At 38.3% G+C, this 14,742-nt stretch overlaps 1 protein-coding gene across 3 annotated transcripts; it reads left to right on the plus strand.

The window, feature by feature from the left end:
* The first annotated feature begins 600 nt into the window (after nt 1-600).
* LOC131313720 (F-box/kelch-repeat protein At3g06240-like) lies at nt 601-14,228 on the plus strand. Of its 3 annotated transcripts, XR_009196284.1 has the most exons (3): nt 601-1,879; nt 12,891-13,073; nt 13,163-14,228. XR_009196284.1 is itself a non-coding variant. In XM_058342185.1 (2 exons), the coding sequence occupies exon 1, from the start codon at nt 667-669 to the stop codon at nt 1,843-1,845; it is 1,179 nt and encodes a 392-aa protein (XP_058198168.1). In that variant the 5' UTR covers nt 601-666; the 3' UTR covers nt 1,846-1,879; nt 12,891-14,228. The 3 variants fall into 3 exon arrangements, 2 of the variants coding, with proteins under 2 accessions (XP_058198168.1, XP_058198180.1); XM_058342185.1 differs by having other exon boundaries at nt 12,891-14,228; XM_058342197.1 differs by lacking the exons at nt 12,891-13,073; nt 13,163-14,228 and adding an exon at nt 12,093-12,864.
* The last annotated feature ends 514 nt before the right edge of the window (nt 14,229-14,742 follow it).

Below are 14,742 nucleotides of genomic sequence, written 5' to 3' on the forward strand. Positions count from 1 at the left end.
TTGTGCTACAGTCTGAAAGCCAATATATGTGGAGGGCATATTTTGTCGAACATGTGGCGGGCGAAAGATTTCAATCAAGATGGGGAGGGGAGAGCGTTTTACACAGAAGTACATAGCAAATATAGGAGTAGTAGACTATTTATTACCTGTTCTGAGATTAGGATTGTTGGAGGCGGCTACTGGTCTAGTGACGCGTATTGATTCCTGTATTTGAATTTCTAGAGCAAGCAGAGGTGGCCGGAGATGGGGAACGCACCCTCACCACTCCAGTCGGCGAGTAAGTCGTGATGATTGATGGTCATCGGTTGGCAAGAGAGAGAAAGGAGGAGAGAGGAGCAACGAGATGGGTTTCAGAGAGCAACAGAGAGAGAAATAGGGGGGTTTCAGTTAGCTAGGGTTTCACAGAGTGATTTGGGTTGCGACGGAGGGAATAGAGTGAACGACGTCGTGTAAGAGAAAGGGTATTTTTGTCCAGGTCTGTTTTGAATTCCATGTCTTTGGAATTAATATTCTCCCTCCCATGATTTATGAATTTCGAAAAAGTAGTCCATGTGTTGGGCATTTTTTGCCCCTCTTCCCACTGTCCGGCAATTCTCCCTAAAAAGTAGTCAGACTTATTTGCCCCAACGGCACTGAACCGTAATTCCCCCAAAATTGCGAGTAAAGATGAAGAAGGCGGCCATTATCTCCGACAGTGGGACCATCGACGATCACCTTGGGAGTAACCTTCCACTGGAGATCGTAACCGACGTACTCTATCGATTACCGGTAAAGTCTCTCTGCCGATTCAAATGTGTTTCTCCCTCATGGAAAACCCTAATCTCTTCCCCCCATTTCGCTCAAACACACCTCCATCGAAGCAAAGCCAACCACCACCCACTTAAAGCCATTCTCTTCTACTGCCCTTTCGATCTCTACTCCGTAGATTTCGCCGATGTGAACCCGACTCCAAAAAAGCTTGATCATCCTTCGTTCAAACACATGAGCGTGTCCAGGTCATTGAGCTCTTGTAATGGCCTCGTTCTAGTTTCCGATAAAGGTTATGTCAATTTCTTGTTCAATCCATCCACTAATGAATACAAGGAACTGCCTGCCCCTTTTCCTGAATATTCTTCGGATGATGTCTTTTATCCACCCGGGTTGGGTTATGACTCTTACACTGATGATTACAAAGTTGTGATGCCCTTTTCTATTGAAGGGCGAGTACCCAATGATGCCGCTGTTATGGTTGTAGCTGTTTATTCCCTAAAAACTAATGCTTGGAGGACGATTCAGGATTTCCCTTATAGTCCAGTGGGATGTCGTAGGGTTTGCTTTAACGAGCGTCTCCATTGGCTATGTCGGAGGACTGGTGGTTCGGATTATTCTAAAGTTGTTGTTGCCTTCGATTTGGCAGATGAGATTTTCAGGGAAGTGCAGATGCCAGCCTCGTATGATCATGAGGAGTTTACGCATCATGACATGGTGGTTCTTGAGGGTTGTCTCTCTTTGCTTGTCTGGTCGCAAGCTGGCCGAATTGATGTTTGGATGATGATGGAGTATGGTTTGAGAGAGTCATGGACAAAATTTTTGAATGTTAATCTTGGGAGTGGGAGGTCTATATTGAATGTGTTGTGTTTGTCGGTGCAAGACGAACTTGTGTTCAGGTTGTGGGAAGAGAGATTCAGAGTTATCGGAGGAAGGGTAGAAGATGACGGGGAGAAACTAATTCTGTCCAATCTGAAAAAAGGAACACAGAGGGAAGTGGTGGTTCCTGGCATTCTAACTAAAAATGTAGTTGGGGACCACTACATCGAGACCCTCGTCTCTCCTAATCATGGAGGACGGATTTCGGAGACGATGTGAAGCTTCTTCAAGTAGAAGTTCAAAGAGTTATCAGGTATGTTTCCACTTTCCAACATAGAAATGACTCAAGTCACTTCTTTTGTGGATTAAGTATTGTATATATCATGTATTACGTGATCTTCTATGCTTGAAAGGTTTTTGGAGGTTGCAAATCAACATATTCTTTCTTGATACTTACAGAGATGAGTCTCAATTATACAAGGCGTTGGTTAGTGATACAAGTATTTTGATTAATGCTTGATCATACACAAGTTGCTAGGGAGCTCTAAAAAACCTAAATCGATGGAGTCTAATGTAGGAAGCATGGCTGAATGAGCACTCATAAAGGGGCGTCATGTCCGTATATGATGCAGATACTCCTTGGATACTCACTGGCATGTATTTGATACTCCGTACACGTATCCATAAATTGTAAATAAATTTTCTTTATTCTTAAAGAATTGAATACTCTTACGTCACGTTTCCGCCCTTCCATGATATAGAGCTATGCCATTTCTTACGCAATATTTTGTTTACTCTGTAGAGAAAGAGTAGTTTTTCACTAATTTATCATCCATTTGGGGATTATACAGACTGTTTGAGAATGTTTGGACACATGGGTTGCTGATATGATTGTTTGCCTTCTATTGGCACTTGGCACATCAAAATCTGAACTCGTTAACAGTCTTCCCCTCTGGACTCAATTGTGTTACCCAAATTATGCAACCTAGAGGGGGGGTGAATAGGATTGCTAGTAATAATTACCAATAAAAATTTATCTCTAACAATATATGCAAACAATAAGTATGCAATCAAAATAGAGAGAGAGAGAGATAGAACCCGTTTATAGTGGTTCGGTCCGGATTTGTCCACGGTCCGGCCCTACTCCACTTCTCCTCAAGCAATTACTTGAAGGTTAGACTAATCTTTAAAAGATTACAACTTGTAAGTCTTGCGGGTGCTTACAAGAACCGAATGCCTCTAGCTTTCCCGAGGAGCTAGCACAACCGCAAGAATTTTCTCCGAAAACTTCTCAAAAACAATAACACCCAAATTCCAACCCGAATTTGGTCTTCTAAGCTTTCAAGTGTTTGACTCAAACACTCACTTAGGAAATACAAGTATGTGAAGAAGGTATGAAAATTATCGCTCACGACTTGTACAAATTTTCTCTCAAGAATAATATGAAAGTGGAAGAACAATGAGAATTTTTGGCTTTGATCTTTTGAGAATTTGCTCTTGCAATAATATGGAATGTTGTAGCTTGTGTATCTTCTCATTAATGAGTTCTTGATGCCTTATATAGCCATCCATATGCTTCCTAGCCGTTGGAAACTAGCCGTTGGAACTAGCCGTTGGAAACTAGCCGTTTGAAACTAGCCGTTGGAAACTAGCCGTTGGAAACTAGCCGTTTGAAACTAGCCGTTGGAAACTAGCCGTTGGAAACTAGCCGTTTGAAACTAGCCGTTGGAAACTAGCCGTTTGAAACTAGCCGTTTGATAGAGTGGTCATCCGGGTGGTCGTCCGGTTGTCACAGCTTTCTGTTCAGACAGCCGGCTTGTCAGCCGGTTCGTCAACCTGTGGCTCACAATTTCATCTAAATAAACCGTTAAAGCATGTATTGAGCTCAATAAAGTCTTTGTAAATATAAATCATGAATCCAAGAGACTTTATGCTATATTTCAAGGTCACGAAAATATTTAATTCGGGAATCGACTTTTCGATAATTTTGTATTTGCCGAATAAAAATATCATTGAATTAATCATCAAAATAATTAATAGAGATGCATATAAATTTTCACAAATTATAATGCATACATTTTTCAACAATCTCCCCCTTTTTGATGATGACACAAAATGATAGTTTTTATTCAAGTAGGAGTTATGCCAATCTCCCCCTTAATACATGCACCAAAGCAGTTATCTATGATCAACGAGTAATAGCAATAATCATCAGATCATAGCAAGCAATTTTTTAAATTTGCCCAAAATGGCAAGATAGATCAATTAAAACTTAGCTTTTTCTCCCCCTGTGACATCATAAAAAAAAAACTAAAAATAGAAAAACAATAGGGCCATGGTTCCAGCACCATGCCGCTCTTGCCCTGTAGCACTCTATCTTCGTTCATTGAGAGCTTGGCGTCCTTGATTTTCGTATTCTCGAATAATGGCTGCTACAACGGCAGCTATAATGCCAATCCAATACCACAGAGTATCCACATTTACATTCCATCCGAACCATGGTGGTATTCTCATGGTAAGTAACGCACACAGCAGAATGAAGATAAAGAGTTGCATCCAAATGGTTTGGATAAACAACCTGAACTCTGCTCGTTCGGCATCTCTTTCGTAAAACTCAAACGGTAACGCTTGCGGTATGTTTGCCATTGCTTGATTTGGAAGGATAGAGATTTGGAGAGATTGATAGATGAGGAGATAGAGATTGTGTTGTTGAATTTATAGAGTATGAGATTGCCGAAATGTTTGAAATGCTGCGCCGAATTGTTTGAAATTTGAGATTGAGGATATCCGAATTGTTTGAAATTTGAGATTGAGGATAGGGGATGCGGTAGGCGCCGAAAGAGATAGGATAGGGGCGGTGGAGATGCGGCGCCGAAAGAGATAGGATAGGGGATGTGGCGCCGATTAGGACAAGAATAGGAGAAGAAAATTGTGTTCGGGTGTTTATTGTTGTGTCCCCTTAATACATGCTCCCCCTAAAAGAGAGTTTTTTAAAGAATGCGAGGGGTATTACCGAGAATGATTATCCCTGCAAGCTTAGAGACAAGAAATTCATATCGGCGAAGTATATAAGAGACAATTTAAGCACTAAGCCATGAAGTTCATACAAACTAAGTGTAACAGACTTAATAAATCAGAGTTAGCAACGCAAAAGCTTGAATAAGTCTCAACCTCACGGTTGTCCGGTTGGACATCCGCTTGGACATCCGACTGACAAATGCAGGTTAAGTCCAGAAATCGTTTAAGAGGAGTAACATTAAAGACCATAAAACTGATTTTCTTCATACCAAACACAGGAAAATGAAACATATGATAAAATGTTTGGAGGGTGATTTCTTTATCAAGATCATTTGTACTCTCCATCAAGTATGATATTTACGAATTCAATCAACTCAACATTGAATCCAAAAAAAAAACTTTTGACATCAAGAACACAACTTTTTCATAAATGATTAGACATGCCGAGTTCTCGTCGAATGAAACAAAATTGTTCTTCACCAAGGGGTTTTGTGAAAATGTCCGCCAATTGCTTGTCGGTACTAATAAAGTTAAGTTCAATATCCCCTTTTTGAACATGATCTCTTATAAAATGATGTCTAATCTCAATATGTTTTGTTCGAGAATGTTGAATCGGATTCTTGGTTAAGCTAATTGCACTGGTATTATCACATTTAATAGGAATATGATCATATTGCAAATTGAAATCCTCCATTTGTTGTTTGATCCACAATATTTGGGCACAACAACTTCCGGCCGCTACATATTCCGCCTCGGCGGTAGATAGAGCTACGGAATTTTGTTTCTTGCTATGCCAAGACACTAGAGAGTGCCCTAGAAATTGGCAAGTCCCACTTGTACTTTTACGATCAACTTTGAAACCTCCAAAATCCGCATCCGAATAACCAATTAAATCAAATGCAACTCCACGTGGATAAAACAATCCTAAGTCATGAGAACCGCCAACATATTTAAAGATACGTTTAATAGCTTTTAAATGCGATTCTTTAGGACATGATTGAAATCTAGCACACATGCAAACACTAAACATTATATCCGGTCTACTTGCAGTGAGATAAAGTAATGAGCCGATCATACCTCGATACATCTTTTCATTGACGGCCTTACCATTCTCATCTTTGTCTAGCTTAGTTGATGTGCTCATTGGTGTGCTCGTTGGCTTTGATCCTTCCATGCCAAACTTCTTAATAAGTTCTTTCGCATACTTGGCTTGGTTGATTAGGATCCCCTCATTAGTTTGCTTGATTTGAAGTCCGAGGAAGAAGTTAAGCTCCCCCATCATACTCATTTCAAATTCACCTTGCATACACTTAGCAAACTCTTTGCACATATTATCATTAGTGGCACCAAAGACAATATCATCAACATATATTTGAATAATGAGCATATCTTTACCTTTGGCTTTAATGAAAAGAGTAGTATCAATTTTTCCACGAGTAAAGCCATTGTCAAGCAAGAATGAACTAAGTCTATCATACCATGCACGTGGTGCTTGCTTCAAACCATATAAAGCTTTTGAGAGTTTAAAAACATAATCGGGGTATACATGATCTTCAAAGCCGGGAGGTTGTTTGACATAAACTTCTTCATTTATGAACCCATTCAAAAATGCACTTTTCACATCCATTTGATAAAGCTTGAAATTTTTGAAAGATGCAAAGGCAAGTAATATGCGAATAGCCTCTAATCTAGCTACCGGTGCAAAAGTTTCTTCAAAATCAATACCTTCTTCTTGATTATAACCTTGAGCAACAAGTCTAGCTTTATTCCTAACAATATTTCCGGATTCATCTAGCTTGTTACGAAAAACCCATTTAGTACCTATAATAGTGTGATCAAGAGGCTTAGGTACTAATGCCCAAACTTTATTCCTTTCAAATTGATTTAACTCATCTTGCATGGCCAAAATCCAATTTTCATCATCTTGAGCTTCCGGAAAGTTTTTAGGCTCAATTTGAGAAACAAAAGCTTGATTTTCACAAAAATTTCTATGAGACGAGCGAGTGGTTACCCCTTTCGAAACTTCTCCAAGAATCAAGTCCTTTGGATGGTTTTGCACGAATCTCCAATCCTTGGAAAGATCTTGGTTGTCTCCCATGGCATCTTGAGGTTGATTAATAACTTCATCTTCTTTGATTTGAAAGCTTTCTACTTGAGTATCACCATCAACTTTTTCTTGAATTGTCAAGTCATGAATCTCATGTGTAATTTCTAAGTCATCATTATCAACAACATCCTTAGTAGCACAAGGATTAGATTCATCAAAGGAAACGTGAATAGATTCTTCAACAAGATTAGTGCGCTTATTATAAATTCTATATGCTTTGCTAGTAAGAGAGTAACCGATAAAGATGCCTTCATCCGATTTTGAATCAAATTTACCCAAGTTATCTTTTCCATTGTTTAATACATAACATTTACAACCGAAGGCATGAAAGTAATTAATGTTGGGTATTCTACCATTCCAAAGCTCATAAGGAGTTTTCTTGAGGATAGGCCTAATTAAAACTCGATTCAAAATATAGCATGAGGTATTAACGGCTTCCGCCCAAAAATATTTTGGCAAAGAGTTTTCACAAAGCATAGTGCGGGCCATTTCTTCCAGAGTACGATTTTTTCTCTCTACTACTCCATTTTGTTGAGGAGTACGAGGTACGGAAAAGTTATGACCAATACCATGTTCATCACAAAACTTTTCATATAAAGAATTGTCAAGTTCTTTTCCATGATCCGTACGAATGTTAGAAATAACAAATCCTTTTTCATTTTGAACTCTTCTACAAAGTTTAGTGAAATTAGGATAAGCTTCATTCTTATGAGCTAGGAACATCACCCATGTATATCTAGAGAAATCATCAACAACAACAAGACAATAATAGTTTCCACAAAGACTTGGAGAGCGAGTTGGTCCAAACAAATCCATATGAAGTAATTGCAAAGGTCTAGTAGTTGAGACAACATTTTTGGACTTAAAAGAAACCTTGGTTTGTTTTCCTTGTTGGCAAGGACCACAAAGTCTATCTTTTTCAAATTTGATTTTAGGAAGACCTTTTACCAAATTTTTTCTAGAGAGTTTTGAAATAGCATCCATACTTGCATGTCCTAGGCGCCTATGCCAAAGCCAACTATTTTCACTCAAAGCGGAAAAACATTTTATATCACAATTACTTAAATCATTGAGATTAAAAACATATACATTTTCAAATCTTTGTCCAACGAAGAGTGTCTTGTTGCTTTTGTCATTTTCAATGATACATTTGGATTTTTCAAAGATAACACGATTTCCTCTATCACATAATTGACTTATGCTAAGAAGATTGTGTTTTAAACCATTAACAAGTAAAACATCTTCAATAATAGGAGAATTACCTATATTGCCGATTCCTATGATTTTACCTTTGTTGTTGTCTCCAAATGTGACATGTCCACCATCTTTAGGCGAAAGAGAATTGAAAGCCCTCTTGTCACCGGTCATGTGTCTTGAACATCCACTATCAAGGTACCAACTTCCTTCCTTGAGAGAACTTTTGAAGCATACCTACAATAGCACATCAATTCTTGACTTTTGGTACCCAAATCATCTTGGGTCCTTGAAGGTTAGCATTGATACGGTTCTTAGGAACCCAAACCTTTTTTGCATTAGAAGATGAGTATCCTTTCATAGGACATGTAGGAGAAATATGACCAATTTTACCACAATAATGACATGTCAATTTAGAATGGCTAGAAGGAGGAACATCTTTTCCAAAAAGATTTTTGTGTTGAGTGGGATTATAACCAATTCCGGCCTTGTGAAAAGAAACCATTTGTTTTCCAAGAAGAATGTCTAAACTTTCTTTTCCATTAGTGAGTTTTGAAAGAGAATTAGTTAAATCATCAATTTGTTTTTCTAAAGATTCGTTTTTGGAAGTATCCTTCAAATACTCTTTTTCTTTTTCCAAAGAGGTTCTTAAACTTTCATTTTCTTCCTCCAAAATATCTTTCTCTTCAATTAAATCATCTATTTCTAGTGAAAGATCTTTAGCAACCTTTTTAAGAAATTTGTTTTTAGAAACAACCTTTTCAAATTCTACTTTCAACTCTTTATAGGCAATAAGTAATTCATTAAAGGAATAGGATGAGTCGAGATCTACCTCGTTTTCTTCGATGGCCATGAAACACAAGTTAGCGACCTCTTGTTGCTCATCGTCCTCATCGGAGCTACTATCGTCACTATTGTCCCATGTGGCCATCATAGCTCTCCTTTTGTCCTTCTTTGAATATTTTTTGGCATATGGACATTCACTTTTGATGTGGCCGGGCTTCTTGCACTCGTAGCAAATGATTGGATCCTTTTTACTACTTTCTTCTTTGCCTCCATCTTTTCTTGAAAATCCTCTGCCTTTGTGAGATGCTCTATTTTTGAGGAGTTTCTTGAACGTTTTTGTGATGAGCGCCATTTCATCATCCTCACTTTCGTTGCTTGAATCCTCCTTGCTTTTTGATTTGCTTGTTGTACTTTTGAAGGCAAGATCCTTAACTTTCTTCTCTTTTTCACCCTTGAGGTTGTGATGCATTTCCTCCGTCATGAGAGATCCCATGAGCTTGTCCATCGTGTATGTTGAGAAATCTTTGGATTGTAGGATGATGGAGGTGGTAGTGTCCCAATTGGTTGGCATGGAACGGAGCACCTTCCTTGTCATTTCGGATTGACTGTAAATCTTTCCAAGAGCTTTTAAACCGTTAGTAATACTAGCAAATCTAGCAAACATTTGAGATATAGATTCATCCGGTTTCATTTTGAAGAGCTCATAGCTATGCACAAGAATATCAATTTTGGACTCCTTAACTTGACTATCTCCTTCATGTGACATTTCTAACTTATCCCATATTTCTTTAGCCGATTCACATGCGGAAACACAATCATATTCATTGGGAGTAATAGCACAAAAAAGAAGGTTCATAGCTCTATAGTTCTTTTCTATTGAAGCCTTTTCCAAATGACTCCACTCATAATCTGGTTTAGGCATAGTCTCTTCTCCAACTTTCTTAGTAGGAATAATGGGACCATTTTTGATAATTTTCCATAGATCATAATCCGTGGATTGAATAAAGATCATCATTCTATTTTTCCAATGAGAGTAATTTTCTCCGGTGAACAAGGGAGGTCTATTGGACGATTGACCTTCGATACAAGAAACATTACTAGTGGTTGCCATGGATCTTAACTCTTAGATGGTTAAATCTACAAACAAGAGCCGAGGCTCTGATACCAATTGTTACCCAAATTATGCAACCTAGAGGGGGGGTGAATAGGATTGCTAGTAATAATTACCAATAAAAATTTATCTCTAACAATATATGCAAACAATAAGTATGCAATCAAAATAGAGAGAGAGAGAGATAGAACCCGTTTATAGTGGTTCGGTCCGGATTTGTCCACGGTCCGGCCCTACTCCACTTCTCCTCAAGCAATTACTTGAAGGTTAGACTAATCTTTAAAAGATTACAACTTGTAAGTCTTGCGGGTGCTTACAAGAACCGAATGCCTCTAGCTTTCCCGAGGAGCTAGCACAACCGCAAGAATTTTCTCCGAAAACTTCTCAAAAACAATAACACCCAAATTCCAACCCGAATTTGGTCTTCTAAGCTTTCAAGTGTTTGACTCAAACACTCACTTAGGAAATACAAGTATGTGAAGAAGGTATGAAAATTATCGCTCACGACTTGTACAAATTTTCTCTCAAGAATAATATGAAAGTGGAAGAACAATGAGAATTTTTGGCTTTGATCTTTTGAGAATTTGCTCTTGCAATAATATGGAATGTTGTAGCTTGTGTATCTTCTCATTAATGAGTTCTTGATGCCTTATATAGCCATCCATATGCTTCCTAGCCGTTGGAAACTAGCCGTTGGAACTAGCCGTTGGAAACTAGCCGTTTGAAACTAGCCGTTGGAAACTAGCCGTTGGAAACTAGCCGTTTGAAACTAGCCGTTGGAAACTAGCCGTTGGAAACTAGCCGTTTGAAACTAGCCGTTGGAAACTAGCCGTTTGAAACTAGCCGTTTGATAGAGTGGTCATCCGGGTGGTCGTCCGGTTGTCACAGCTTTCTGTTCAGACAGCCGGCTTGTCAGCCGGTTCGTCAACCTGTGGCTCACAATTTCATCTAAATAAACCGTTAAAGCATGTATTGAGCTCAATAAAGTCTTTGTAAATATAAATCATGAATCCAAGAGACTTTATGCTATATTTCAAGGTCACGAAAATATTTAATTCGGGAATCGACTTTTCGATAATTTTGTATTTGCCGAATAAAAATATCATTGAATTAATCATCAAAATAATTAATAGAGATGCATATAAATTTTCACAAATTATAATGCATACATTTTTCAACAAATTGGAAGGAACCCAATTCGACCTATCTCTTTCCTACTTTCATTGCCTCGAGTTGAGGTGTTTTTTACTTGGCAATTATCTTTGCATCCCTAACCTCAATCCTCTGTCTTTTATTGCCAATCCTGCAAAGCTTGGTAAATCATTTTGGCTTTCATGAGTACTGGACTGAACTAGTACATCAAGAAAACCCGCTACCTCTTAGTCTTTAGGTTTAGCAACCCGGTTATGCATAATATCTAGGGCTCTATTTATGCAGTGCAACTTCTTGAGAAATTGAAGTCCTGTTGTGGAAGTGTGGAAGTTGTATTTGATTCTTCATGTGAGAATTAAGTCGGGGTGTGGAATGATTTAGGATAGGAATGGAATCTTCATTCCTTGGCTGAGCAAAGTAATGACCATTCCTTATAATTGTGCATGATAGTTCCATTCATATTGTCTGCCATTTTCTTTTAATGAACCCAATCACGGAATGGACATTATACTATAGTGAACCAAGCACAACCTTAAGTTCTTTATCTACTAGACTAGATTAACCTTGACAGGGAACGGGAAGGAGAATTCCATGGGCCCCACAAGTTGTTTGTATATGATTAGAGGATCTTAATTTTGTTATAGTTATTTATTTAGATTTTAGGATTTTCATGTGCAGTTTAAGTTGTTATTTATCCTATTTTGAGTCTAGGTTAGGTTTCTCATGCTTATCCTTTTGTTATCTTGGAAGAGCCTATTTAAGGACTCTACATATGATGTTTAAGTTAGTTTTATGAAATATATGAGTTTGATTATGATTTCAATACAGAGATATTATTACTTCCTTGGACACAGGGATGTCTAGGGGTCCTGAGGCAGAGGGATGCATAGTGTTTTATCTTTGTTTATTTATTTTCATTAATCGTCCTGCATCAAACCTTAATTTCTTACCTTTGCCCATTGTGTCCTAGAAAGGTGGAAAGGTTTTCCACTTGAAAAAGTGAATGATGATTCCATTCGTAATGTGTATTTTTTATCGTTTTCTTTGAATTAACCAAATGACGGAATCAACATTCCGTTCAAGTGAACCAAACACAACTTTATGTTATTTATCTACCCGATTAATCTCAATTTCTTACCTTCACCTTTTGTGTTCTAGTAAGGAGGAAAGGTTCAGCTACCTATCTTGTCATTTGTCAATGCCATTTATCTCAGCTTATTCAGTGTGACGCTTCCTTCGACTTCAGATTTGATGATACAGCCCTATTGAATGCCAGTGATTTATTGCTGCATTGGCTAATCTATTTAAACAATAATGGCAACTGGAAGTATTGAGTTAATGTTCAAGTTTCAGCTTTCTACTACTCACAGAGCTTCTAGCCATCTTTTTGCCATTTACCTGGCTATTACTCATTGCTTTTACAGCCCCTTTTGATGATGAGAAAGGATGAGAAAAGAAAACAGAAGAGAATCTTGCAACTTATTTGGATGGTTAAAAGAGATGAGAAATGGCGAAAAGGATGATAAGTAGGGGAAAAAAATGAAAAAAGACAAAGACAAAGAAAGATGAATCGTTATTGGTCCCATCTCACAATTCACCAAATTGCATCACTTTTGTTCAAGTTTCAGAAATTCTGCATTTTTATGATATAACTGTGATTTCCTTTGGTATTTTGTGTACACCTTGACTAAACCTTTGTAGTTGATAATGGAAATGTTAGACTGTAGGTCCTAGAATCCTTGACATCTTTATTTCAGTCACTTTAGAATTTTAGTTTTAACGTTCAAATGAATGTACGCTAGTAGCCTCAAGTCTGTCTGAGTATTTTTCGCTTTTGGGCCAACATGTTCGATTTAAGCCATGTTTCAGTTTATTCGCCAGAGTTTCGAATGAGTATTTTCGGGCATGTTCAGCTCTGTTATGAAATTGTTATGTAATGTACTTGCATTCAACCAGGATGGTGAGGGACGAACATGCAAAGTTGAACACATACCAGACGTCACCAATTCTCTCGAGCAGATTGAAGAGCTAGTGGAAGACTTTCCGGCTTGACATTTGAGACTCCTTTTTGGTTCTGGGACCACATTTGGGCTTGTCATTTCAGACTTGGATGAATGGATTGACTTAGCATGATTTGTGGTGATGTTGCTTTTGATTCTACACCAACTTTCTAAGCTAGTTCTATCATTATGCTTTTCTTTTTTAAATGTATCTGTTTCTTTCGTTAGTGAAATCTGTTAGAAAAGACTTGTCCCTGGACATTGAATAAGGCCGTCCTTGTCTGTTTGTGCAGAGGAAGTCTTTGTTTCCAGGTGAAATCAACAAGCGAAGCAATCTGTCCTTCCTGTTTACTAAGATCATATTTTGTAATGCACTTTGATTCTCTATGAACCAAAAGGAAGAGTGAAGAAGGAGAGTTTGCTATCTGGCGTAGGCATAACTTTCACTTGACATTCAGTCTTCTTTCTTTGGAATGCTGGAGCAGTCCAAGCTAGTCGAGATCTTCATAGCAGTTCTTTCAGTTCTGGGATATACTAGTTTCGGGGAAAGATTTAGATGAAATTAAAGGATTAAGTACAAGAAAATAAGGGCCAAGTACTAATATAGCAAGCAAGGTCATCTTTAGATAGAATAATACCCAGTCCCCCTGGTGGCTGACTTGTTCACAGAAAGTCATCCACAGGACACTCTCGATTGATCCGATCGAACCTACTTACGGCTTCTAACCCAATCAGAAACACAGTAGTTCTCCAGTGACCGATCTATCAAAGTTTCATTTCCCGGGAATTCGAATTGAACTTCTATTCATTCGTTCCAAGAAAGCGGCCGTTCATGTCAGGTTGTTGATGAAGTTCCTTGTACTTTTCTTTGTTGAGATTGGGTTGGTCTTCCATGTACCTGAGTACAAGATCGAAAATAGATAACCTTGCCTTCGAGGATTTTCAAAGGTATTCTCGCTCGAATCAAGTCAGTTGCGGAATCAGAACATATTAGCAGCCCTTCACATGTAAACTACGTTAGAAAAAAAAAAAAAAAAAAGGTGATGTAAACAAAAAGTTAAGCTGTTGTGCGCTGTTGGACGATTCTGCCAGTGCATTCTTGATTGTCGGGACTCGTTTTGGGGCTGCTGTCAGGTGGTTCATGCTCCCAGAATGGTTTGTATAAAAATTTCTACTTGGTGATAGTTATTAGAATGTCTTCTGTGGTCTTTACCTCTCTGTTTTTATTGTTCTCTGTTTTAGAAACCTTTGTATACATTAACAACGCATTATGTACCTAGTTGTGGGGTTCTCTTAAGTGTGTGTCTGCATTGCTGTTGTTGGAGGCCTGGTTTCTTCGCGGTTGTTGCTTTCGATTTGGTTCATTTGAGGGATCCCATGTCTGAGAGGTTCGTCTCTCCTAATCATGAAGGGATTGGGATTTGGGAGGCAATGTATGAGAAGCTTCGATAGGTATTTTAGGAAATATAAATGCAGTTTATATCCATGCAGTATACCTATACTCCCTGGGTACTCACAGGTGCACATGTGGTAGTTTCTAAATGTTCCCATAGACTAAAGAATCACATTTCTGGTTCTTGAAGAATCGAATCAAACACCCTTTATCGGGACACAGTTTCGGGACTAAAATGGTTCATGTCCCCGTTACCTCTTCTTCCCCATTTGGCCATCCGTTTTGTTGCCCAAGGATACAGATCCTCGCGGAAACAGATTGACCCCCGGTTCTAGGCAAAATGAAAAACAACTACTGGTTGAAACCTAAGAAGTACTCAATTCATGTTCGTCTACTAAGATTGAAACTTGTTCGT

This window comes from Rhododendron vialii, chromosome 2a (genome assembly GCF_030253575.1).
Source record: "Rhododendron vialii isolate Sample 1 chromosome 2a, ASM3025357v1".
Taxonomy (NCBI): domain Eukaryota; kingdom Viridiplantae; phylum Streptophyta; class Magnoliopsida; order Ericales; family Ericaceae; genus Rhododendron; species Rhododendron vialii.